This window comes from Puccinia triticina, chromosome 18A (genome assembly GCF_026914185.1).
Source record: "Puccinia triticina chromosome 18A, complete sequence".
Lineage (NCBI taxonomy): Eukaryota > Fungi > Basidiomycota > Pucciniomycetes > Pucciniales > Pucciniaceae > Puccinia > Puccinia triticina.
The window spans coordinates 324,170-350,727 of record NC_070575.1 but is presented as its reverse complement, the minus strand read 5'-3'; the positions used below and the strand labels follow the sequence as shown (position 1 = coordinate 350,727).

General features: G+C 46.0%; 4 protein-coding genes across 4 annotated transcripts; 1 reads left to right on the top strand and 3 right to left on the bottom strand.

Annotated features, from left to right (window-relative positions):
- Positions 1-6,216: 6,216 nt before the first annotated feature.
- Positions 6,217-7,470, bottom strand: PtA15_18A48 (uncharacterized protein; the record flags this gene model as incomplete). Its single annotated transcript, XM_053165002.1, has 4 exons — positions 6,217-6,389; positions 6,462-6,602; positions 6,684-6,740; positions 6,822-7,470. 4 exons carry the CDS (start codon positions 7,468-7,470, stop codon positions 6,217-6,219), a joined length of 1,020 nt encoding a protein of 339 aa, XP_053028547.1.
- A 1,266-nt stretch (positions 7,471-8,736) lies between these two features.
- PtA15_18A47 (uncharacterized protein) lies at positions 8,737-13,663 on the bottom strand (the record flags this gene model as incomplete). The annotated part of the gene is made up of 11 exons (XM_053165001.1): positions 8,737-8,948; positions 9,044-9,135; positions 9,217-9,336; positions 9,464-9,906; positions 9,975-10,082; positions 10,419-10,584; positions 10,645-10,922; positions 11,355-11,755; positions 11,851-12,243; positions 12,307-13,094; positions 13,260-13,663. 11 exons carry the CDS (start codon positions 13,661-13,663, stop codon positions 8,737-8,739), a joined length of 3,405 nt encoding a protein of 1,134 aa, XP_053028546.1.
- Positions 13,664-14,085: 422 nt separating this feature from the next.
- PtA15_18A46 (uncharacterized protein) lies at positions 14,086-14,395 on the bottom strand (the record flags this gene model as incomplete). Its single annotated transcript, XM_053165000.1, has 2 exons — positions 14,086-14,191; positions 14,286-14,395. The coding sequence occupies 2 exons, from the start codon at positions 14,393-14,395 to the stop codon at positions 14,086-14,088; spliced, it is 216 nt and encodes a 71-aa protein (XP_053028545.1).
- Positions 14,396-16,587: 2,192 nt separating this feature from the next.
- PtA15_18A45 (uncharacterized protein) lies at positions 16,588-18,626 on the top strand (the record flags this gene model as incomplete). The annotated part of the gene is made up of 7 exons (XM_053164999.1): positions 16,588-16,590; positions 16,726-17,128; positions 17,214-17,360; positions 17,440-17,563; positions 17,623-17,859; positions 17,942-18,360; positions 18,451-18,626. 7 exons carry the CDS (start codon positions 16,588-16,590, stop codon positions 18,624-18,626), a joined length of 1,509 nt encoding a protein of 502 aa, XP_053028544.1.
- Positions 18,627-26,558: the final 7,932 nt, after the last annotated feature.

Sequence of the window (26,558 nt, the reverse complement as noted above, 5' to 3'; positions counted from 1 at the left end):
TGTCACTTGTAGGCAAGTGATCATTGTTTTTTCCTGGTGTATACGTAGGTCTTTGTTTTTACTCCTCAACAATCTAGTTGAATGTTTGAAAGAAATACTGATGATATATGAAGTCAATTATTTTGATACCAGAAACCAAAGTTTGGATTGAGAGCTAAAGTTTGTTGATGAAGTTAAGTTTAATTTTATATAGGGTCTTGGAAAAACGACTCCCAACTTTTGGGAAAATGACTCCCATACGTCGGCGCGACTATTTTTCGACCAGCGCTTGACGTCAACCTGGACCCTTTTTTTGGGTACGGGTTTTTTGGGAGTCGTTGACCCAAAACAATTTTTTTTTGGGAGTCGTTGCGCTAATTTTTTGTATTATTTTTTATTATTTTTAATATGTATACCTTTTTTGTTCCACGTACTAGAGACATAAAAATTTGAGAGCAAAGAGATTTATGCATAAATTGTACCCCCTGAATCTCTTAGCAATAGTGTGTCATCAGAACATGAGGTATAAAGGGTGCGCGTAGGGCTTAGTAGGAAAATGACCGCCAACCACATAACTTTTTTGTTACACTCCCAAACAGTCCAAAAATTTCATGAATCTTTCCATGATACATATATTTGGTGCTATCAAATTATTAGCAATAGTGTGCCATTGTAGAATGACGTATAAGGGGTGCGTGGAGGGCTTACTAGGGAAATGACCACCAACCACATAACCTTTTTGTTACACACCCAAACAGTCCAAAAATTTCAGGAATCTTTCCATGATACATATATTTGGTGCTATCAAATTATTAGCAATAGTGTGCCATTGTAGAATGACGTATAAGGGGTGCGCAGAGGGCTTACTAGGAAAATGACCACCAACCATATAACTTTTTTGTTACATACCCAAACAGTCCAAGAATTTCAGGAAATCTTTCATTTAGCATATCATTTGTGATATGAGATTCATAGCAACTTGATGTGATAAAAATAGGAGATATGGGGTGTGCGCAGCGGGCTTTATCCGCCCACACCTTATATATCCTATTTTTATTACACCCCATGGCTAACACATTCATAGCAAGCCTGATATGCTACATTGAAAGTTTCCTGAAATTTTTAGACTGTTTGGGTATGTAACAAAAAAGATATAAGGTTGGAGGTCATTTTCTTACTAAGCCCTCCACCCACCCCTTATACGTCATTCTACAATGGCACACTATTGCTAATAATATGATAGCACAAAATATATGCATCATGGAAAGTTTCATGAAATTTTTGGACTGTTTGGGTGTGTAACAAAAAAGGTATATGGTTGGTGGTCATTTCCCTAGTAAGCCCTCCGCGCACCCCTTATACGTCATTCTAAAATGGCACACTATTGCTAATAATTTGATAGCACCAAATATATGTATCATGGAAAGATTCATGAAATTTTTGGACTGTTTGGGAGTGTAACAAAAAAGTTATGTGGTTGGCGGTCATTTTCCTACTAAGCCCTACGCGCACCCTTTATATCTCATGTTCTGATGACACACTATTGCTAAGAAATTCAGGGGGTACAATTTATGCATAAATTTCTTTGCTCTCAAATTTTTATGTCTCTAGTACGTGGAACAAAAAAGTTATACATATTAAAAATAATACAAAAAATTAGCACGACAACTCCCAAAAAAATTTTGTTTTGGGTTGACGACTCCCAAAAAGCCCGTACCCAAAAAAATGGTCTAGGTCAACATCGAGCGCTGGTCGAAAAATGGTCGCGCCGACGTATGGGAGTCGTTTTCCCAAAAGTTGGGAGTCGTTTTTCCAAGACCCTTTCACCAGGGGAGATATGTTCCCACTCCCCAGGGAGTGCCAGAGCTGAATTTTATGTGAGTTTTGGTCGGATGTGAGCCTGATGTGGATTAGTAACTCATCCCCAAAATAGTAAATTGGATGGAGAAGTTAGTGAAAAGTCAATCACAATTGATTTGGAAGTCAACACAATGTTGTGTAGAATTCTTTTGTTTTCCATGTACAACTGTAGGAAGAAATATGATGAAATGATATTTCACCAAAGTCCAACCCATCAATTGCTCCTGTCTACTGATTTTTAAGGATAGCAAAGCAAAATTCCCATTCTCAAAAGTAATTCCTTCAAAAAAATGGGTTTCTTGTAATTCACATTATATGCCCTGATGTACAAAATTAAACTAAAAGTTGACTTGGTATTATTGGGTTTAGATTTTTGGAATGTGGTAATGTTGAAGTCATTGAAATTGAAACCCATTTTCTTGGAAATGCGGGAATTAATTTGAATTTGGCTGATAAAAATGACAAAAAACTGTTTTAATAGGGTGAAAGTCTGAGTTAAGTCAAGGTTGGATTGCGGTGCCAATTCACTTTGGCCATATATCCTGTCCTCCTCACGAAAATGATCTAGTGAATTTTGTATTTTTTTGCTTTTCAAAATTCACATGTGCACATGCAAGTTAACCTTTTTGCACTTTGCTAATAGTCACCCTGATGTACGCGCGTACATTGAGGTGGAAATATCACAGGATGGGCCTTTCACAGCCACATGAAAAGTAAAAAATTTGTTTTGAGACACCAATTGTCCCCCTGATGTACGCGAGTACATGAGGGGGAAAAAATCACAGGCTGGGCCTTTAACATCTCCATGGAAAGGACACACTGGTCATGGAGCCAAGAAAGGACTATATTCTGGATGAGTTCTGGATGAATTATAGATGAGTTCTGGATGATTTTTTGGCAAGTTATGGTTTATTTCAGGATGATTTCCAACTGATTTCCACGCTGACTTCCAGTCTTGTCCATACCTATTCAATATTGCTTTACCAAAGGCCTCCAGCACAGTTATGGAAAAAAGTTACAGTAAGGCACTCCCTGGGGAGTGGGAAAATATCTCCCCTGGTGTTTTATATATTGGTAGTTTGTTAAAAGGAGCTTCAATTTAGAGTGATTGTTGGCTTACCCAATAGAGGTGTTCACAAATTGAATTTGACAAAAATTTGGAGGTCAATTCAAAGCTTTTATGAACAAAATTTTGAACTGTTGACAAGCTTTCCATGATGGGCTGTTGCTCATCAATCAGTCCAGCTTATATATCCAATTTTGTTTTGAAAAAATTTTCATGAACAGGTTAAAATGTGGCCTAAAGTTTTGCAAATTTCAATCATGAACCCCCCTAATAACTTTTCTATATGACAAGTGAAGATTTTTGAGCAATTGCTTGAAAGTGGATATTATTTCTCCTTGATGACCAGCATATTTTATGGGTTGGTTGCCCTTATAATCAAACTTGTCTGTATTGTTAGATTTCTAGCCTCTCTCAGCCTCTATTTGCATTTATTGGGAGGACACTAACCCCTTGATGACCACTGACCAGTCTACTCCTGGTATCAAGAGAAGATGTTCCCCTCAATGACCAGTACAGACTAGTCATTGCGAGTAGAAAACACTCTCAATGACCAGTTGATTCTGGTCATTGAAAGATACTCCTCAGAAGGTCTGATTCCTCCTGATTGCTGGTTGGTACTGGTCATTGAAAGGGATGACTCCTCTCTCAGGGTGTAAATGGGACAGGCCTACCCAAAACCAACCCAAGACCCGTTGGGTTTTGGGGCTGGTTTGGACACGTTCTTAAAGAAAATGACATGACCTGAACCCAACCCAACCCAACTTCTAAAATTGTTGGGTTGGGTTTGGGCAGCCTATTTCCTAATAGGGTCAGCCTGTGACCCAACTATGATGCCTCCAACAGTCAAGTTGGGGGGTTTTGGAGCCTAGTAGGTTGGGTTGACCCAAGACCCAGACCAACCCAACCCAAAATAGTATAACATTGTGTTGGGTTTGGGCAGCATATTTTAAAATCTGCCCTGACCCAAACTGACCCACACTAAATATGGGGTTGATTTTGGGCGCTGTTTTTCAACCCAAACCCAACCCTTTTACACCCTGAGTCCTCTCATTGAGTGGTCTCCACTGGTCATTGAGAGACTTGATTCCTCATGATTAATGCTATTTACCAGTTATTGAGAGGGCTGAATCAAGGGTGCAACAAATACAATGAATTTAGTTTAGTTTTCAGCTAAATTAGTGTAGTTTGTGCCACTAAACTATTTTGTAGTTGCAGTGCCTGCTGAGCTACAGCTACAGCTAAATATTTTCTGAATAAAAAAAGTGGAGTTTTAGTTTTAGTGGAAAAGGATAGCACAGTGGTATTTGAATGTTTTTTGGGACTCTTGAATACTGATTTGTTGAATATTTGAGCATTCAGAGATATTCAACGGGAAAACTTCCAAGATACACTAAAAACCCCCCAAAAAAGGCTTTTTTTGTGTTTTTGACTTGTTTGGGCCCATTTTTTGGCCATATGTTTTGATGGAATAACATTTCAAGACCAACATGGTGCCCAACGCGCTTATAGTATTGCCGGAGGCACTTCTCATAATGGTGGATGCACTATTCAGAGTGCCGGAGTCATTTTTCATAGTAGCAGACGCACTATTCAGAGTGCCGGAGGCACTTTTCATGGTGGGGGACGCACTATTCAGAGTGCCAGAGGCAATTTTCATAGTGGCAGACACACTTTTCATAGTGACAGACGCACTTTTCATGGTGGGGGACGCACTTTTCAGAGTGCCAGAGGCAGATTTATTTTTGTGCTGCACCAAATGGGCCAGTAGAGGGCCTGTGCAAGCTTCTCTGGGGCCCGAAAGGCCCCTTTGAGCCATTATTTGAATTTATTCAAATATTTGAGCTTAAATTTGTGCAGGCATTATTTGAATCAAATCAAATACAAATACAAATACTCAAATAAATTTGATTCAATGTGTTATCCTTTGTTTAGTGGCCCCTAATTGGCTGTAGTGACCCACTAATTAGCGGTAGTTTAGTGTATTTTAGTATTAGGGTGATTTAGTGGCTCCCCACTACAGCTACAGCTAATATCCCCAAAATGTAGTGGGCATCAGCTACAATTTAGTTTCAGGGGAGCTAATACAGTTTAGCGTAGTTGTTGCGCCCTTGGCTGAATACTCTTGATGACTGGAATATACTGGTCATTGAGAGAGCTGTCTCCTCCACATGACTGGTCTGTAACATTCATAGGGAGGGTTGATGTAAGACAAAATCATCTTTTGATGATGGGGGTGCATCAGAGACCAGAAAACAAGTGGTGATAGACAAGCACAAGAGACAAACATTTTGATGATGGGGGCATGTCAGATACAAGCAAACAAGCGGTGACAGATGAGCACAAGGGGCAAAGTTTCAAACCTAAGGATATGACAAGTGATGAGGACACAAGAGAAATAGAGAGAAAATGAATAAGAAACAGACCTAAGCATGGTTGAGTTGGGTGAACAAGCGGTAAAGTGAGGTGAACAATAGTTGAGTGTTAAAGGAGCCTCAGGTTAGGAGGGAAACTATGTATATATATAGAAGTGAGACTTTAACTAGACAACTTAGGGCTAACAACAACTAATGCGGAAAGTGTATGTGAGTACAGTGACCCCGCCATGTAAGCATTCACGATGTAAGCATAATCACGATGTAAGCATAGCATAAATGTAGATTTCCCGCGACCATTCTCTTGGTTTTGCTGGGATTTTACCTCGATAAGAAGCATACCGCGATGTAAGCATAGGATTTTTGTCCACCATCCTTATGCTTACATGGCGGGGTCACTGTATCACTAAGTACAATGTATGAGCGCTCACTAGGCCAAGAACCTTTCAATAGTAGAATACTCTCAATGACCGGTCTGACTGGTCATTGCGGGGAACATCTTCCCTTTATGACCGCAATAGACCAGTCATCAAGAGGGCTGTTCAACGTTGTGTCCTATTGATGAACCTATGATTGAGAGGTTTGTGTCCTCCCAATGAACGGAATAAAGATAATTGGGAAGGTTGATGCCTCCCAATGGCCAATCTATAAACCTGATGATGGATTTGCACCAGTCATCAGCCTGAATCACCGGCTAAAAAACTGTGTGCACATTGTTTTTTGTGGGCACCTTGTGGTGCGCACAGAGGGGGATGGACCTGTCTTTTACATGGCCAGGATCATTTGTAACAAATGGGTATGAGTGACGCGATAAGGAAAATACTCAAAAACTAAATTCAACACACTTCTTCATAGAACAACAAGAGCGTCAGAGAGCAAGACAAATCAACAGCTCGAAACAAATCAAGGGTAAAAAGCAGGTATTATAAAAAAGAAGTATTAGAGTATCCGAGGACCATAGAGAGCTACGTTCCACTTTTTGGGTGGTGCGACCTTCCGCATGGCGAGGCCAGAGACAACACCGACATCAAGGTTGAAGAGGCGAGTGAAAGCGGCTTTGCTTAAGTCTGCATGAGCAACCTGTGGTGCACATCCTCCACAGAGGTCAACAACTGAACAACAAGGAAAACGCGGTCAATTTATATTTCATAGGTGATAGGTTGAATCATATTGATCTAGCATACCTCTGGCAATGACGGACTTCCCGACTTGACCAACGTGCTTGTCGACAACCACCAACTCGAAGAAATCCCCGCATTTGGGTCTCATTTTCCACTCTTGAGTGACAGCGATGATTAAGGAGCTGTCGGTAGGAGTCCATCCGGCTGAATACTCAAATTTGACGGAGATTGAACAGGGAATCAGAAAACCGCGATGCTCATGCTAAAAAATCATTCAAGCCTCACATTTTTGTGCGCAATAAGGATTCAATAAGTCATGGCCGGTGTACCAGGTGATTTTTGCTGTTGGAAAGAAGCAAATACGTAAGCAACGGAAATGATTAACAAAGGTCGCGAACAACATTACAAGAAAGAATGACTCACTTTGAATGATTGCACCCTTCATGACATCTAGTTGTGGTTGGTTTGAGTTTAATAGTGCCGACAAGCCTTTAGCTTTGGAGATGGCTTTGGTATCGACTTTGGGGTTCTTCGGCTTTTGCTTCGACGAGGAGCGCTTGACTGGTGTGAATCGCTTGGCGGTTTTGTTAGAAGTGTAAGGGGAGAGTGTGAGGGGCTTCTTCAACAGAGATGAAGCTTCAATTCGAACCGCATCTTGTCCTCGAGAGTTCCGGGTGAGATGGACCAATCCACTGCGTGTGACGACATCGCGAGAGGTAGCGGTTTGCAAAGGTGCGCTCTTGAGGTCCGCCACGAGGTCGGAGTCCCAGTCAAGGAAATCCTCTTGGCTACTCGTCAAGCCGGTCAAGGTAGAAGAGAAGAGGGGGACATCGCTGTCCCTGCGAGAGATGACCGGAATGCCATTGACTTGTTTAGGCCCGGTTTGGTAGTGAGTAAGCATTAGGCCATGGCTGCCGAGGATCATCCAATCTTCGGAGTGGACGGGTAATTGCTGTTTACTGATTTTATGGCCTGAAGTTTTGCCTGAGCAGCAAATGGCGGGAAGGAGTATTAAACACGATGCGAGAGACACGAAAGTCGATTTGACTTCTCCTTTGGTAAAGTTTTTCATGATGACTAGAGAGTTTCGGCTGGTGGGATATGATATAAAATTAAGGCTCTGATGGAAAGAATGAGTATTCCAATGAATGAAAGATGGTCTGTTCAACGGGTAATCAACAGATGTGGATAAGAAGGCGTTGTCTTGTGTGAGGTAAGGCGACCGAGGATAAGGTTACTTTTGGCCGTCTTTATATAATTTTCCCAATGATGTAGGACATAATCACCAAAGGCTTAGTGGTGCCTACTTGTTTGCTATCGCGACTCCGACTGTGTTGCCTTCGCCAACAGGTCAAGGAACCTGGGATAACCTAGTATTCCAGGGGCAGACTGGTCGTTCCTTGCGGCACGAGTTGGAATCAAGATCTCTCTCGTTCGGTCCAGTTGTTAATCGCCAGCTCTGAGACCATGAACTTCCTCTTTCCGCGAACTTAGAAGCTTAGGCAGGGACTTTAAGTTCGCTCTTTCCGCCACTCCTACCATTACCAAGTTGGAAGTATTCCGCTCCATAGTTTGTTGACCGGGAGGGATCCCTCCGAGTACACCGGCCGGGGTCAACCTGCTCGTAATAAGTTTTTGATTTCATATTTTGTTTCTTTGCATCAACAGGATGCCTCAGATTACCCTGAGAAATCTGGGTGATTTCTCAAAAATAAATCCCATGGAACCTCCACTTTCTTTTGCTGTACGTGAGGAAATTTCCAGCATGCGCGCACAGGGGCCTGAGGTCGCCTCTGTGCGCGAGAAGTTTTTTCCGCTGCGCGAAGTAGGTCCGTAAAATAATTTGCCCAAAAACTGCAAAAAAAAAACTTGAAATCCGACAAAAAGTGATGATGTGCTTTGAGATATATGTATAGACAACATTTCTGTGCGAAGAAAGAAAGACATGTCATCCTATAATTAGAGTAATGCAATGATGAACAACATGCGTGAGTGAAAAGAGAAAAATAGGGCGATGATTATAAGCATATGAACGATGGAGCATGAGGATAGATAACACGGAATGGTGAGAACGGATATGCAAATACAAGTCTAAAGCCCGGATGAAAGACGAAGGGGGAGAATGAAAAGGAAGATGATGCGTTGATGCAGAGTGAAATAGGTCATATAGGTAGATGATAGATGCCGAGCTTGCAATAGCTCTGATTTCTGCAAATTGTGGCTCTGTTGTCATTCCGCAAGATGTCTATGAACACAGGAAGCTACCCTCCTATAAGGTCGCCGTTTATTAATATACCCATAACAGGGGGGGATGGACCACGTGATTTTTGGTTTGTATTTATTGGGATTCGAGGTCGGGAAGTTTTTGATTGAAGATACGCTCCTGGATCTCTGGACGTTCCTCCGACGGGGTCTGGTCTTCGACATCCTCGACCAGTTCTTCTTCTTCGGCACGGTCTTGGTCGTCTGGCTTGGATTTGTCGTAGGGTAGGATCACGGCTCGGTCGATCGCAATTGGTAAGCCTCTGTGTCTACCTCTGAGCATCACAGCTTCAGATAAATAAAAAAACCCGATCAATAAATTTTGAAGTAGAAAAAATCAAGAGTGACGAAAGAATTTGCGTGAGAGGCTGATGAACGCATACCTATGACAACAAGTTTACTGAAGCTTGAAAAGCCGCCGACCATGGAAGTGGGCGAGTCCGGCAGACCGACACTCAAGCCAATCGTGCCATAACTAAGATCAGCATTCAACCAAAGCATCCAGATTAACACCAGTATCGAAGCTATTTTTTTGAAAAAATCAAAGTCAACTGACGCGCTAATGACTTCGAACATGATTGAAAAGATGCTAAAGGAGGCGCTGTCGGTAGCTTGAGCTGTGACAATTTTACTCCTCTCTGCAATACAGATGCACCAGACGGCGAGAGCAAGCCACCTATGATCAAATTTAATCAGGAGGGAAAAATAATCAAATGCGAGTTCCCAAAATCGCTATTGATCTTATCATCTTACCTTGCAGATGAAAAAGTACAGAATGGAGAAGGAGAAAAATAGAGACAAACCAGATGTCAAAGGCCAACTGCTTGCGAATATGGAGGGCCAGATAACTCGGGGTGCTATTCCGACTGTCGCAATCAGCCTGCCGGTCATACGAATGTGTGTTTTCGCTCCTTTCCAGACGAGAATGGCGACGATCGGGATTAGATGAGAACCGATGAGAGTGAGAGAGCCTTGGTTTCTGCGTCTTGTTCCTCAGGGATGTGTTTGAGTTAGGAGTCTCATCAAGTGCCGAGGAGAAGGAATGTGGGAAATGGTCTAGATTGAGCGGGTGCTCGGAGGGGACTGTCCGGCGCCCGTCTCTGCCTCTATCATGTGCGCGCATCTCATCTTCATCGTCGCTGTCTTGGTCGGGCTCATCCTCCACATGAAAAATTCCTAGTGATCGCTCCTCATACACATTGGTTGCTCGAATGGAGATTGCGATAGGGTAAACGGCAATGTACATCTGATAATGAAGAAAACAAAATGGGTGCGATGGTCGCCGTGACATCCATGAAGAAATAGGATACATACCATGATTGTGAACAAGACTTGGACGGCAGGCGCCAGATCCCCGAGGGCAATTGTTGAGAACCCTGCTGCTCGAACTGACAGGGATTGGAGTAGACCGACGATAATCCTCTTTAAACAGACTAAAATCAGAAAGATGTGCAATATCATGAGGGCTGAAAGGAGAATAAGTCCCGCTAAGATTGACTCACTGTACCAATCGGGATGGATTCAATTTTGGGATTGCCGATATCCAAGATTAGGAAGAAGAACCAATCGATAAATGTTAAGAGAAGGAGGATGAAGAAGAGATACCAAGTTTGCCGGGAGGGGAACAGATAAACAAAGCATCTGTGTTGCAAGCGTTCAGGTCAGTTTCACTGTTAGCTTCAGATGGAGGTGAAATGTTGCTAACCGCCGTGGATGGTCTAGCAAGAAATTAAGCACCTCTTTTTTCCCTCCGCCGACTTTTTTGTGTTCTTCTGGGGTACTCTCTGGGCAGATTTTTGAGAGCGTCCAGATGATCGCTCTAAGGATAATCGGGTATCCAGTATTCCCCGCAACAATCAAGGCTGAACAGACCAGCATCAAGAGATAACCCCCGTGGAAGACTGTGAAGCCAGCATCGATCAAACTGCAACACCACATCTTTGGTCAACCTCGGCTCAAACGTGCTCAAGCAAGTAGCACTTACCTCATTCCTCCATTGGTGAAGGCCGAGCAGGTGATCCATATGGCATACCACACCCTGTCCGTTCCCCCAGGCCCGTCAAACACTTCAGAAAACCGCCTGTTGCCCCTTGGTGTTTCCAGGTACGGAATCAGGATCAGGATGGCCATGAGTTGGAAAATGGTCCAGTAGCCAATGACCACCTTCAATAGCATCGATAGGGCTCGGTACTCTAGACCTCCTAGTTCCTCTTCTTGGGCTGACGTTAACGTCAGAAAGTTCGAATTGCGACCCACAATGGCCTGTTGAAAATAAGGAAAAGCTAAGTATAGTGAACGGCCCCAGCTGCCATTTAGGACGTGGCTATCTTTACAGCAGTTCCGAGAAAGCTTGCGTTTCCCGATTGCTGTTTTTCAAACGCCAGCCTGACTTCAGCCACTTGTGGGGCCTCCCGTATAGCCATGGAAATAGAGGAATATCCTTTGGATGTCCATGCTAACTTCTCCATTTCTAACTTTGAGCTTTTGAGAGTGGCACCGTTGGCGCCGCCCCGTAGCCTGGGAGCGTGATGAGCAAGCCAGCCGGGCCCCTACTGCCCTGTACCCTTGAGCTGTACAGAAATGCAGGGGGCTTGTGGCTGAAGTTGAAGTAGCTGGGGTTTGAAAAAAGGATTCCGGAAACACAAGCAATCTCGCAACTGATGTATTGACAATGAAGCACAGACTGGAACGCACGTTAAACTTGATGTAAGAGACCGTTTTAACGTCTCGAATCCGCTCTGAGATCATTCCAGCGCCGCGACCGAAGAGCCACTCGGCGAGCTTGTGTCTTTCATTCTGGTCAAATGCGGGGGCGGCGAGACTGGAAGTGCGAACGAATTTGAGGGAGTGCTGGGAGTTCTGAGCCGGGCGGAGGGCCTTCCCGAGTCGCTTGAGCAGGACGAAGGCGGGGTTCGGGAACCCCCCAAAGTCGGTCGTGGAAGATGTCCGGGGCAGACCGACGAAGGAGGACCGCCTCCGACACGTGGGTCCCAGTGCGCTATGGCCGGAGATTGAGTGTTGACTAGGACGGTGTCGGTGGCTGCCGGCTGGGACTGAGCCCGATTGTCCACGATGATGATGAGTACCTTGGACCGCTGATTAATTGTTGGATGGGTAAGGGGATCAGTTTCTGGATCAAGTTATTGAAAATTTCGGGCTGGGGGGTGAGACGAATGGAAGATGATGATACCTGAGGTTGACCTAGCCGGCTTGGGCCGACGCCTCAAGCCATCCGAGTCATGCTCTGGAGCCTCTCCACGTGAAACCCCGCCCATCTTCCACTGCTGGAACGTTTGCGCCTCTGTTTGTGGGCCTGCCGACTCGGGCTCCATCCCGGCAATCCATCCCAGTTGACCGGGTAGGAGTGTATGATGGTCATGTCTTTGGGGATGAAGGGTGTCAATGTGCGAGAAAGGAGACACTTGAATGTCGTCAGCCATCAGTCCGCGGAGTGTCGGCCGACCCCTATCTGCTACAGCGTGATGGTCACTGTTGGCGGGGGTCCGCTGGAGGGCGAAGGTAAGACTGCGGTCCCTTGATTGTGATTGAGAAACACGGTTTCGTGGGAAGCTTGAAGCTTGGTCTGCAATAATCGAGTATAAATATTCATGGCGGTGTTAGATATTTCGAGACAAGGGCTGCGTACCTAGAGTTGTCGAGCGGGGGAACAAGTCTCTGCTCCTGTTGGCTCGAGTATTTTGGCGCGTAGATTTCTCAAAGGTGAGATGATGAGATAGCAAGTTGTCCAAGATGAGGGGGCTGGACTTCAAGATGGACAGTAAGGGGTTCGATCTCAGGGAAGAGTCCAAATGAGGCTCGATATCTGAGGCTGACGAGCGTGCTCCGACCACTCCGCCGTCGCTGTTCCTCCGCAGGAGGATTGGCCTTCGAACGAATTCGCCCGTCCGGTTTGGACGCCGCACTGAAGCTGGCGAGGGCTCCGGCGATTCCACCACTGGCACGGCACCTGGACTCGGGTGTTGAAGAGATTCTAGATGGGCCGTCGGGGAAGGCAAGTTGGGCGCAAGGTGCTCGATTCTATCCTCCGCTCGAGTCAACGGGTGGGTTGGAAGAGACTCCATTAGATCGGGGTCCGCGAAAGACGCAATACATTGTGATTCTAACTTCTGTGCTTCCTCTGCCGAGACAGATCGTGATTTGTCCAGAGCAGGCACATGATCAGGATCCCCTCTCAAACTTATTGTCGGGAACTTCAGCTGAGGAGGGGTACCGTTGATCGGGATTGGATGTGATATAGTAAGAGGCGTGCTGGAGTTAATGATCGCCTTGAAGCGCTCCTTGAAGGCCCTTAGCCGAATGTAAATCATAATCATCGAAATCATCGTGGTGCTCCCAATGGACATTAGGATGTAGAGTAGAGCCTGTTGGAAGCGATTTATTGATGACAGCATGATAGTGTTCAACCCGGTCATACTGTTTTTTTTTTTCATTATTGTATCAAAGCGAAGGAAATGGGAGAATACCAAAGTTAGGAGACTCTCAAAAAGATTGTACACTGCAGACGATTGGATTGATACAATTGCCAGTCCAGCGATTCGAGTGCGAGTAAACAGAAAGAAGAGAAGACGAAAGACATACGTCATTGCACTATGACACATGAATAAGCAGTCAATAAACGCCGGTTTCTCCACTTCAGGCTGGTTGAGGGTGTGGGCGAGATAAAAGATGATGGCGAAGATGAAAGGGATGAAGATAAAGGCGAGGAGATGGCATCTGTAGAAGTTAAGGTCGCAGCCGATCCACCTTCGGAGCCAGCGAAAGGTCCTCCGGGAAGAGAAACGGCGAAAGATGGTCCGGCGTGATCTATGACTCCGTGCTCGCAGGTTTATGGGTGGCAGTATACTACTGGGGGGGCTGGATGGCATCTGATGGGATGAGTTAGCCAGCTGGATCGCATCATCGGTGAGGGGTGTCATAGGGCGGCCCCGGAGGTCTTGCGTGTCGCCTTGGTTGAACGCATCCTCCGGCCGGTTTTTTTGCATATGCACGAGGCGAGCGGGGCCTGGTGATGAGGTGGCCAGATTGGGATGAAGGCTTTCCTCGATTGTCCGTCTTCTTGATTGCAATCTGGATGGGTGAGTGAGCTTCGAACGAAAGACCTGTCAGCCAGAACAGATGGGGTGGCCTGATTCCCAAAAGCGTTGGTCAGGGGTTTTTCTCTTCACCCAGTCTCGAGTGGAATTGGTGGGTTGACAGGGATTTGATCTTGCGGACAGGTACGTACAGACCGATGAGAGTTCTTCCGTCACCAGACGAAACAGATTGATAATGGGTCGCACTTATTCTTGAATTTAAATATATGCGGCTTGTCTCCTTTGTTCCTTATTTTTCTTGTTTGATTAGCTCGAGGAAGTTCTTGGGTAGATCAGCTTGGGGTTGGCGGTACGAGGGACGGCGAGTATTGCTAGTGAATGTTATTTTCTGTTTCTAGCTGCCTATTGGAGGAGGTGTTGATGTGAGTGAGGCTGGCCAGCGACTGTTCGTGACAGGCTGAGGAAGGGCAGGACGGACTAGAGTTCATGCGGCATGCAGTCGTGGGTTTAGGATGTGAAGAGATTGTCTGAGTGAAGAGCACGAAGACAGGCGGGCTGAATACATACTTACTTATCCTGGCGCAGGAAGACTAGGAAGGGAGATGGCTGGAATGGTACATCGTCATTCATGCGGCCTTCGACTTGGTAATCGATGCTGCTACGGACGATCGACCCTGCCATCGATAGGCGAGCCTCCCAGTCGATGTCTCGAATGAACGAGGGGATGTCGATGTATTGTAGCGGATATTGTACATATTCGCCTTCTTCTTCAGATTAAGCTTCGTCGCGGGAGGTGGCAACTGGACCCTGCAAGCTCAGGACAGTTTCCTGTGTGCTGGGTGTTCGAGTTGGACGTGTTGAGCACTGCCAAGAGGTGCATGCATGCACCCAGCAGAAATCCGGATGCCGAAAATGGATGGCTTGCCATGGCGGAGTGTCACCACCACTATTTTTGTAAGTTTCGGGCGCCGAAGAATGGCGCGAGCCGATCTCCAGACTCTGGCAAGTCTCTTCGGCATCTGGGCCCGAGCACACAACAATGTGCTCCGCCAGTGAGACAGCTCCTGCCCAGGGAGCAGCGTTCTCTCGCACCCCGCGGCAGTAGTGAATTAGAAAAATGACACTCTTTCTGGACGCGCCATTTCTCACTGGGCAATAATGTTTTGCAGGAATAGAAGAGGCACAACACCATGGAGTTTCTTCCCCCTTGAAGTCCTTTTCTGTGACTGACATGTGCCCACTTCATTGGAGGACTTCCCATGGGCATTTAGAGATCTCTAGATGCCCTCATACATCCTAAACTAACACACCCATCATAATCACCACCAGTCCACATGGCAGTAATGGCCCAGAGAAAAATACTCCTTTTCACCAAAAATTAAGGCCCTGTTTGGAGGCACCGTTATACATCATAAACAGGGCAAATTTATGGTGTGCACACCAAAGTTTGCCCATCCTTTTTGGCCCCTGATGTGCACCTAAAACCCCCCAAAATTAGCACTTTTCACCTGTTTTGCTGGAATTCCACCCTCACTGAATGATGAAAACCACAAGAAAATAACAACATTTTTGTTGGAATTCTGTCTTTCCTCTCATCCCTAAAATCCCTTCACTTTCTCCTCTCACCATGCCACACCTTTTATCCTCCTCTATGTACTTGCTTTCAGATCAAATATATCAAACACTTATGAGTCCCCATCCACTATGGTCTGTCTCTGATTGTGGTCATGTATGATTTATTAATATCTTGTAGAACTTGATCCCTCATTATTATATTATCAGCTTTCCATATTATTGCTTATCCTCTTGTGTGCGCACTCTCTGCTGTGATAGTACCTTTTGACATGTCAGAATGAGCTGAGAAGTTCCATATTCATTATCATTTTATTCAATTTTATTCTCAACCATAGATTGATGCTTGTACATATTCTATTTATAGTTAGCCCATTACAAGAAATCAATCTCTGTTGGTTCTCCTCCTTCTTTTTCCGCCCATTGAGCTGATCCAGTGAGAAACCCTTTTCTTACTGTCCTACATGTCATTGCCAATTCACCGCCCCCTTTTTGGGATCTCCAGTCAAAAACTCTACAATTTTTTGTATCATTTCAAGAGTCAACTATTTGCATCATTGGATTTCACATGGCACCCTCTTTCCCCCTGATGTGCATGTAAAACCCAAAATAGCAAATTTAACCTGTTTTGTAGGAATTTCACCCTCAATGAATGATGCAAGCCACAAAAAAACACAGCAATTCTTGAAGAATTCCAAGAAGAACTCTTTGCAGATAGCATTGTATTTCACATTTCACCCTTTTTGGTGCCTGCTGTGCATGTAAAACCCCCAAAAATAACACATCTCACCTGTTTTGCGGAAATGGTTTTTTAATTCACTAGAGGACTTCCTGTCAATCTGGAAATCCATATCTGAGCCGCCAGATTTCAGATTTCACAGGGAAATCTAGGTCCCCAAAGATCCCCAAAGTGATCCAGAGTTCCAAAGTTCAGATTCCCCTGCAAAATCTGAAATTCCAGATTTATTCAAAGGTGACAGGAAGTCCTCCACTGGGAACATTCATTTCAAAGCTATTCAGTCTAATATATATTTTCACACAGAACTATTTGGTACCATTGCATACCAAATGGCATTCTTTTTGGTGTAAGGAGCCCAGAAAGAGGCAAATTATCACTTTTTGGGCAGTTTCTTGAAATTAACAAGCGTGATAAATGGTGAATTCAAGTGAAGTCTGATTGAAATACCAGTTTTCGGGGGAATAATCCTCACATCAAACGCAACTGATGCGGATAAAAAAAAGTGGATGCTCCTATCACGCAACCAACGGGGGAAAGAGCAGATGCCCGGAGACACTGTCACATGGTGTGTAGTGGAGATGTAACACGTGGTTACTGTCGGGACTCGGGGACTCCCCCGGTGGTACAGCCAGTTCGGATGGACAACCTTCTTCCCCATTGGAGATGCATTAGGTAAAAAACCAATGTGGACCAACGTCAGCAACAATCCCCTTGTTCGAACAGACAATGTGCAGAAGAAGATAACTTAATTCGATCGGGAAACAAGACAAAAGAAGTCGTTCACAGCCCGAGTGAGCCAGAGATGAACTCACCGAGCAAGCCGACGGACATCGAGCCCAGACCACGCTTCAACCATACGCCGGACTACCTTAGCAACTGGAAGGAGGACCTATTCGGAGATGGATTACCGTTCTACGACCTCCTCGTCTTCATTGATTCACACATCGACCTCTTCAAGCGAAGGACGATCGACCCTATCAAGGTCGAATGGGAGACCAGGGCTAAGCCATTGACTGACGAATGGTTGACCAAGGCTCACCAGGCAATCGAGTCTAAAATCAACGTCAGAAAGAACCACTCCTCAAGCGATGACCACAAGACTGGTTGAGTCCAAATTTGAATCACTAATATCCTTAACCTTCGAGGAGGCTAACAACCGAGTCCTTATTTTTTCAAAATGCATTTCAGGAATCGAAACCAGCTCGGGTGGAAAACCTTTCAGGGCTCAAACCGAGCGAGAGCTGAGAGAGTTTGCTGAAAGAGAGCTCAAGGAATTCGTCGAGAAGATCAAGATCAGGCGAGAACGAATTCAGACTCGTTGGAACGACTCGAAGAGTTGAGTGGAATTCAAAAATTTAATTGTGTAAGAATTATATAACGGAAAGGCTTACCTGTCAGGTACATTTGTTTGCAGCGGTCTCCTTGAGAGAGAAAACTTCATTCTTCATTGGGGTTCAAAACGTCTTAATCACCGCTCTCCTCTTGGCATTTTGGCCTGAGTTGATCCCATTGTCCTATACCTTACAGGCAGCCTACTAGTTGAGTGTCTCTGAAAGAAATTCAACTGATTGAATAACTGATTTTCGTCTATAATTAGTTTGCCACTCCGGGTTTACACATATCGAAAACTAGCCTATCACTATTTCCTCTTCGACATCTGTTATGTGATCAATGGGTTATGTTTGATATTCTTATGGATCTGGCCTTCAAACACGATCCTCTTCCAAGCTTGCTATGGATTAGCTCATGGTCCCTCCGCAATCGCCATTGCGACTTGGAGGAATTCACTGGTATTTCATTCAGTTGAAAAAGTCACATCCTTGTTCATTCATATGTCAGTAATCTTTCGAAGCCGACACGATAACTTGCTCCCTCTGAGAAAGCGAAGACTAAAAGTTACTCTGTCTCCTTTAAAGATATCCGGCTTTGGTATTCACAGTCATCAGGCACTTCTATCCCAATGCACCAGAACGATTTCCAGCACTCAAAGAATTAGACACCATATCGCTACCAAAAACTCTAACTATCTGCTCGACGATCTATATCGTCTGGCAAACGATGTACTACAGATTCGTGATTATCGCTAGAGCGCAAAAGATTTCGAAGGAAGGAAGACCGACGTCGTTCACCTATCTGTTGAACTCCAAAACCGGCTTGATTTCAAAACTGCTAAGAAGCGTCAGACCTTCTTGGAGAGCAAATGGGTTCATGATCGCTCAATACATCTACACCATCGTAACAATGCTACCGGCCCTCTTGTGGTTCTATCAATCCAAGGTTTTATCCGGTTTATTCTTATGGTTAATGTTTTCGGTTTCTGTATGGAATGGCGCCTGTAAGTTTTCCTCCGACATCTTCCCTCAAACCCTCTTACTCTTATTGACAACATCCTGAACCTAACAATAAATGGGAATATACGAAACAGCGTTTTACATGGAAGTGTTCGGTCGGAGGTTTGAAAAGGAGCTGAATAACCTTAAGGAAGAGGTCGACAAGTTGAATAAAGTTGAATCCGAAGCGGAATCCTTGGTCCTCATGAGTTCACCTACGGACGATGTCGCCTCATCGCCCCTCGAAACTCACCACGAGAAATCTGACTGAGGCTTCACTTGCAACTTTCAAATTGAGATAGACTTGATTCGCTTCAACTTCTCCCCTCTTAAAATTCAGTTGTTGGAAATTATTCGTTAATGGCATCGTCATCTCACAATCATCATCTCATCATCATCATCATCATCACCATCGCATCATCGGTTGAGATCTGTACCTTTAATTCCTAACTCACCAGCTCGTCTAACTTTCAATTGATCATCCATTTCCGCTCCAAAACAGGATACACTGACCTTGCCTCCCCCTATTTATTTTGAATATTTATACATCTATTATACTCTCACTTGAATTTTTCGAAATTATAAACGCGTGTTCCTCACTTGAATTATTTCTAAATGTCAAAATTATAGACTAATTTTTCTTTGTTGATGGCTCTTTAGAAAGGTTTGATTGTGTTTATGTATTTGCTTTTGTTCTACAAATAGCAGGGTTCATGTTGTCCATTCTGATTGGGTTAGTCAATTTAGTGCTGATTTGATATACTGTAAACTTTTTTGGGACTTGAAAAATCGACTCCCGGAAATTAATTTTCCGACTCCCAAAAGTCGCGGACGTCGCGGAGACCGCTTCTGGACGTCTCCCGCGGGTCATCAGGACCCAATTTTGGTCCGGGGCCCATTTGGGAGTTGGAAAATTAATTCCGCCATCCCAAATGGGAGTCGGAAAATTAATTTCGCAAAAATTGATGAAAAAAAAGAAAAAATTTATATCTTCTCACTGGGAGGCCCAAAGCCCCCCAAATTTTCACAGCGTGCGGAATACACCCTGAAGCTCCCATGCTGAAATTTTGGGCATCACCCCACGCCATAAACGGGGTGTGCTACTGTGCCTCTGATTTGGCGGATTTCCTACTAAGGAAATCTACCAAACCCTTAGCTACAGCGCCCCAAAGTGCACCAAAATTTCACAGCACAGATTTAAATAACCTCTCTACAACGGTGGGCCGCTACGCTACACTACGCTACAGGGCCACTTAGCGTGAGCGTAGCGGCAAAAAGCGCCCGCCCATTTTGAGTAGCGTTAGCGCGCTGTTAGCGCTGCTACGCTGCGCTACGTTTCAGCGGCGCTAACAGCGCGCCAATTGTTTGTTAGTGTTAGCGCGCCGCTACAGTCACTACGCTACGCTACACTGCGCTACAGCGCTTTTAGCGGAAAAAAAGGCCTTTTTTTCAGCTAAAAGCACTGTGGCGCACCGTAGCGCGCGCTCTTTTGCGCCCTGCGTGTGTAGCGTTAGCGCAATTGCGCGCATCTGCGCTAACGCTACGCTAACAGCTAAATTAGCTGCGCACCCTTTGCGCGTAGCGTTAGCGCAGAAAGGCGCAATTCCGCTGACGCTACACTAAAATTTAGCGGAATTCCGCTACGCTACGCCACGCTAACGCTACGGTTAGCGTAGCTGGCCCACCGTTGCTCTCTATAAATGGTTAGCTTATGGGCAGTACTCTACTAACAGAAATTAATTTGGAGGGGGTGGCGGCCTCCACCACAGTTAACAGTGCCTCTGCCACAGTTAATAGTGGCTCCGGCACAGTTAACAGTGCCTCTGGCACAGTTAACAGTGCCTCTGGCACAGTTAACAGCGCCTCCGCCACAGTTAACAGTGCCTCTGGCACAGTTAACAGCGCCTCCGCCACAGTTAACAGTGCCTCTGGCACAGTTAACAGCGCCTCTGCCACAGTTAACAGTGCCTCTGGCACAGTTAACAGCGCCTCCGCCACAGTTAACAGTGCCTCTGGCACAGTTAACAGCGCCTCCGCCACAGTTAACAGTGCCTCTGGCACAGTTAACAGCGCCTCCGCCACAGTTAACAGTGCCTCTGGCACAGTTAACAGCGCCTCCGCCACAGTTAACAGTGCCAGAGGCACAGTTAACAGCGCCTCCGCCACAGTTAACAGTGCCTCTGGCACAGTTAACAGCGCCTCCGCCACAGTTAACAGTGCCTCTGGCACAGTTAACAGCGCCTCCGCCACAGTTAACAGTGCCTCTGGCACAGTTAACAGCGCCTCCGCCACAGTTAACAGTGCCTCTGGCACAGTTAACAGCGCCTCCGCCACAGTTAACAGTGCCTCTGGCACAGTTAACAGCGCCTCCGCCACAGTTAACAGTGCCTCTGGCACAGTTAACAGCGCCTCCGCCACAGTTAACATTGCCTCTGGCACAGTTAACAGCGCCTCCGCCACAGTTAACAGTGCCTCTGGCACAGTTAACAGCGCCTCCGCCACAGTTAACAGTGCCTCTGGCACAGTTAACAGCGCCTCCGCCACAGTTAACAGTGCCTCTGGCACAGTTAACAGCGCCTCCGCCACAGTTAACAGTGCCTCTGGCACAGTTAACAGCGCCTCCGCCACAGTTAACAGTGCCTCTGGCACAGTTAACAGCGCCTCTGCCACAGTTAACAGTGCCTCTGGCACAGTTAACAGCGCCTCCGCCACAGTTAACAGCGCCTCCGCCACAGTTAACAGTGCCTCTGGCACAGTTAACAGCGCCTCCGCCACAGTTAACAGTGCCTCTGGCACAGTTAACAGCGCCTCCGCCACAGTTAACAGTGCCTCTGGCACAGTTAACAGCGCCTCCGCCACAGTTAACAGTGCCTCTGGCACAGTTAACAGCGCCTCCGCCACAGTTAACAGTGCCTCTGGCACAGTTAACAGCGCCTCCGCCACAGTTAACAGTGCCTCTGGCACAGTTAACAGCGCCTCCGCCACAGTTAACATTGCCTCTGGCACAGTTAACAGCGCCTCCGCCACAGTTAACAGTGCCTCTGGCACAGTTAACAGCGCCTCCGCCACAGTTAACAGTGCCTCTGGCACAGTTAACAGCGCCTCCGCCACAGTTAACAGTGCCTCTGGCACAGTTAACAGTGCCTCTGGCACAGTTAACAGCGCCTCCGCCACAGTTAACAGTGCCTCTGGCACAGTTAACAGCGCCTCCGCCACAGTTAACAGTGCCTCTGGCACAGTTAACAGCGCCTCCGCCACAGTTAACATTGCCTCTGGCACAGTTAACAGCGCCTCCGCCACAGTTAACAGTGCCTCTGGCACAGTTAACAGCGCCTCCGCCACAGTTAACAGTGCCTCTGGCACAGTTAACAGCGCCTCCGCCACAGTTAACAGTGCCTCTGGCACAGTTAACAGCGCCTCCGCCACAGTTAACAGTGCCAGAGGCACAGTTAACAGCGCCTCCGCCACAGTTAACAGTGCCTCTGGCACAGTTAACAGCGCCTCCGCCACAGTTAACAGTGCCTCTGGCACAGTTAACAGCGCCTCCGCCACAGTTAACAGTGCCTCTGGCACAGTTAACAGCGCCTCCGCCACAGTTAACAGTGCCTCTGGCACAGTTAACAGCGCCTCCGCCACAGTTAACAGTGCCTCTGGCACAGTTAACAGCGCCTCCGCCACAGTTAACAGTGCCTCTGGCACAGTTAACAGCGCCTCCGCCACAGTTAACATTGCCTCTGGCACAGTTAACAGCGCCTCCGCCACAGTTAACAGTGCCTCTGGCACAGTTAACAGCGCCTCCGCCACAGTTAACAGTGCCTCTGGCACAGTTAACAGCGCCTCCGCCACAGTTAACAGTGCCTCTGGCACAGTTAACAGCGCCTCCGCCACAGTTAACAGTGCCTCTGGCACAGTTAACAGCGCCTCCGCCACAGTTAACAGTGCCTCTGGCACAGTTAACAGCGCCTCTGCCACAGTTAACAGTGCCTCTGGCACAGTTAACAGCGCCTCCGCCACAGTTAACAGCGCCTCCGCCACAGTTAACAGTGCCTCTGGCACAGTTAACAGCGCCTCCGCCACAGTTAACAGTGCCTCTGGCACAGTTAACAGCGCCTCCGCCACAGTTAACAGTGCCTCTGGCACAGTTAACAGCGCCTCCGCCACAGTTAACAGTGCCTCTGGCACAGTTAACAGCGCCTCCGCCACAGTTAACAGTGCCTCTGGCACAGTTAACAGCGCCTCCGCCACAGTTAACAGTGCCTCTGGCACAGTTAACAGCGCCTCCGCCACAGTTAACATTGCCTCTGGCACAGTTAACAGCGCCTCCGCCACAGTTAACAGTGCCTCTGGCACAGTTAACAGCGCCTCCGCCACAGTTAACAGTGCCTCTGGCACAGTTAACAGCGCCTCCGCCACAGTTAACAGTGCCTCTGGCACAGTTAACAGCGCCTCCGCCACAGTTAACAGTGCCTCTGGCACAGTTAACAGCGCCTCCGCCACAGTTAACAGTGCCTCTGGCACAGTTAACAGCGCCTCTGCCACAGTTAACAGTGCCTCTGGCACAGTTAACAGCGCCTCCGCCACAGTTAACAGCGCCTCCGCCACAGTTAACAGTGCCTCTGGCACAGTTAACAGCGCCTCCGCCACAGTTAACAGTGCCTCTGGCACAGTTAACAGCGCCTCCGCCACAGTTAACAGTGCCTCTGGCACAGTTAACAGCGCCTCCGCCACAGTTAACAGTGCCTCTGGCACAGTTAACAGCGCCTCCGCCACAGTTAACAGTGCCTCTGGCACAGTTAACAGCGCATCCCCCACAGTTGACAGTGGCTACGGTTAATAGTGGCGGAGGCGCTGTAAAGCTCAAAAGTGTTCCTGAGAACCTTTTGCTGAGTGCGGAAAGGGATGAATGAGGTTACCTCTGCCTTTCCTGCGTCACTAGACACTAAAACAAGCCCCCCCCAATCTACGATTGGAAGGTTTAATGTAGTGATATTGGAGGTGTATCAAAAGATAGCCTACTTTGAGCAGGTGGCTTAAGGGTTAGGGTGATGTAGCTGATGTGTAAGTGTTGTAATGAAGTTGTCATTTGTATGTAAGGGTGTAAAACCACAATATAGAGTGGGGCTAATACTGTAGAGTGAGCAAGTATTGTACTGTTATGGGGTAAGCTGAGTGCAAGTAGTTTGCTGAGAGAAATTCCAACTGGGGGGAGGAGAGCCTCCTTAAACAGAAAAGAGTGAGACATTTTAGCTCCAGGGGAACAAGAGAATGAGGGGTTTTAGCTGCCCTGAAGACTACAATGAGGTATTTTGGCTGGTGGTTGACAGGTCACATGAGGTCATGATGTCATATGAGGGAATTTAGCTAGTGAGAAATAGGAGGTGAGATATTTTAGCTGGCCTGGCCTGTCAAATGATGTCATCTGCAAGCTGCATGAGGGTTTTTTGCCATCTTGACACCTGCATGATGTCATCTGTCAACTGTCAGACTGCAGCCCCTATTACACTAGTCTGCATGCACCTGCATAAGACTGCATAAGCCTGCATCAAGTGTGCATAACACTGCATGACACTGCATGATATGTGCAAAGCACAATGAAATGAGTGCAGCTGATGAGGTAAAGTATATGTAAAGGTTTAGACAAGCTGTCAGGGTGGTCCATGTAACAGATTACATGTCCTGGGTAAGTGTGGTTCATGTAACGGATTACATGACCTGAGTATGGTGTTTGTGTGTGTGAAACTGGCTGATGGTGTCTTGAAGGGGTTGTATCTTCTGATCCAGAGGGGTGTAAGGTGTGTTGTCCATGGTGTCCTGTGTAGTTTTGGCCGTAGAATCCAGTGGTGCCGCCGTATTGGTTGATTTGAGAGTGTACATATGAGAAAAAAGGAAATTTCAAAATGGGCTTAGATGGGCAACCATAAAGCATACCACAGCGCTGTTAACTGTGCCGGAGGCACTGTTAACTGTGGCAGAGCCACTATCAACTGTGGCAGAGCCACTATTAACTGTGGCGGAGGCCGCCACCCCCTCAAAATTAATTTCTGTTAGTAGAGTACTGCCCATAAGCTAACCATTTATAGAGAGGTTATTTAACTCTGTGCTGTGAAATTTTGGCGCACTTTGGGGCGCTGTAGCTAAGATTTGGTAGATTTCCTTAGTAGGAAATCCGCCAAATTAGAGGCACAGTAGCACACCCCGTTTATGGCGTGGGGTGATGCCCAGAATTTCAGCATGGGAGCTTCAGGGTGTATTCTGCGCGCTGTGGAACTACTCAAAGGGGAGAATAGAGCTTGGAAGGGAAATGGATAGCAACACTAGTACTAATGTAAGCTATGCAAGGGTGCTGATGAGGCTGCCTTCCTGACTAATGCTGAGGGGATGAGAGTAACACTAAGAAAAAGAAGAAAAGGTGTGGCTGATTTCTGCTTGATCTTAGGAGCTAGTACTATGAGCTTAACTACTGACTACTGAGGGTAAGAGAGTTGGAGCAATGGTTGAAAGGGGGGGGGGAAGCAATGGGCAATGGTTCAATGGCAATGGGTTGATGAGAATGGGCACTTATAATTTCTGTATCTAAAATTATCTATAAATTCTGCATAAGGTACAAGTGAGGGGGGAAGGACAGTTCTTATATGAAGGAAGGATGAGCACAGACAATGAGGAGTTCTCTGGCTATGGGAATAAAGGAATGTACAAATGGGGAAGAGTGATGTGAACATAGTAACAGTATGTAATGATGAGCAATGCTGAAAGGGGAATGCTGGTTATGGGAATAAAAGAATGTACTAATGGGGAAGAGTGATGAGAACATAGTAACAACTTGTAATGATGAGCACTACTGAAAGAGGTAAGCACAGATCCAATGATGTAATGTGTACAATAGGTATAGTGCATAATGAGAAATGTATGTAAAGGGTTTAGTATGTGAGAATAAATATGTGAAAGGAATGTACTGTAATGATTCAAGTAGGGTACTAATGAAATGAGTATTGTAACTAATGAAGACTGTAGGTTGTCTGTAAGTCTTATATCCTCTATAACTACTGAACCATTGAAGATAAGGGGGTACTATGTATGAGTGACCATAGGTGAAATTTGATGTAGAATCTGAATATGTAATAATAATGAGGTATTTGTGAAGGGTTATGGGGAAATGTTCAATGTAATGATGAATATATGTAAAAGAAAGCAATAAAGTACTACTTATGGTTTGGAATGGAGCACCACAGCGCTGTGAAAATTTGGGGGGCTTTGGTGAGAAGATATAATTTTTTTCTTTTTTTCATCAATTTTTGCAAAATTAATTTTCTGACTCCCATTTGGGATGGCGGAATTAATTTTCCAACTCCTAAATGGGCCCTGGACCAAAATTGGGTCCTGAGGACCCGCGGGAGACGTCCAGAAGCGGTCTCCGCGACATCCGCAACATTTGGAAGTTGGAAAATGAATTTCAGGGAGTCGATTTTTCAAGTCCCACTTTTTTTTCTGAGCAAAAAGTCCAGGGGGAGTATTGAACAACTGCTCATGGTTGCTGGTTTGAATTCCAGATTTATTCAAAGTCGACGGGAAGTCCTCCAGTTTCAGAAGCAAACCCAGTTTAGAACACCCTTCCAAATCAAGCCATTTAGCTGGCAAATAGTTCTTCTATCACATGACAGGAATTTCAATGCATTTACTTTCTTCTCAAAAAACTGAAAAACCGATGTTTGAAATGGTCATTTTCATTGATGTTTAATGCTGTGTGGAATTTCAGGCCAAAAGCCCTAGTCTGTTTGGCACTGGAAGTTGTGAAACAAGTCAAGGACTCCCGCCGCCTAAATGGCTTAATCTGGAAGGAGGCTCTAAATCTTGTTTGCTGGTGCAAATTCAGTCTCAATCAATTTTCATCAGTAAGGAAGATTAGGCCTTCCTTCTGAAGTATTGTGTTTTGCAGAAAGCTTGGACGGATGGTCCTGCTTGCTGTGCAAAAATCATGGCATTCCATGATTTATTTGTTTTTGTTTTTGCCTTGTGGCATGAAAACAGGATCACTTCCACTTTGGCACAGCCAGGAAGGCTGTGTCCAGTCATGGCATTTGAAAGGCTCAAGCCAATGAAATTTCTGCTCCCTTTTTAGTGGTTAATAGTCTCATTGTTCCTACAAAAATGTCTCGGATTGGACTCTATCTTTTCAACAGGGAGAATCCTCCGGCGGGATACTTCT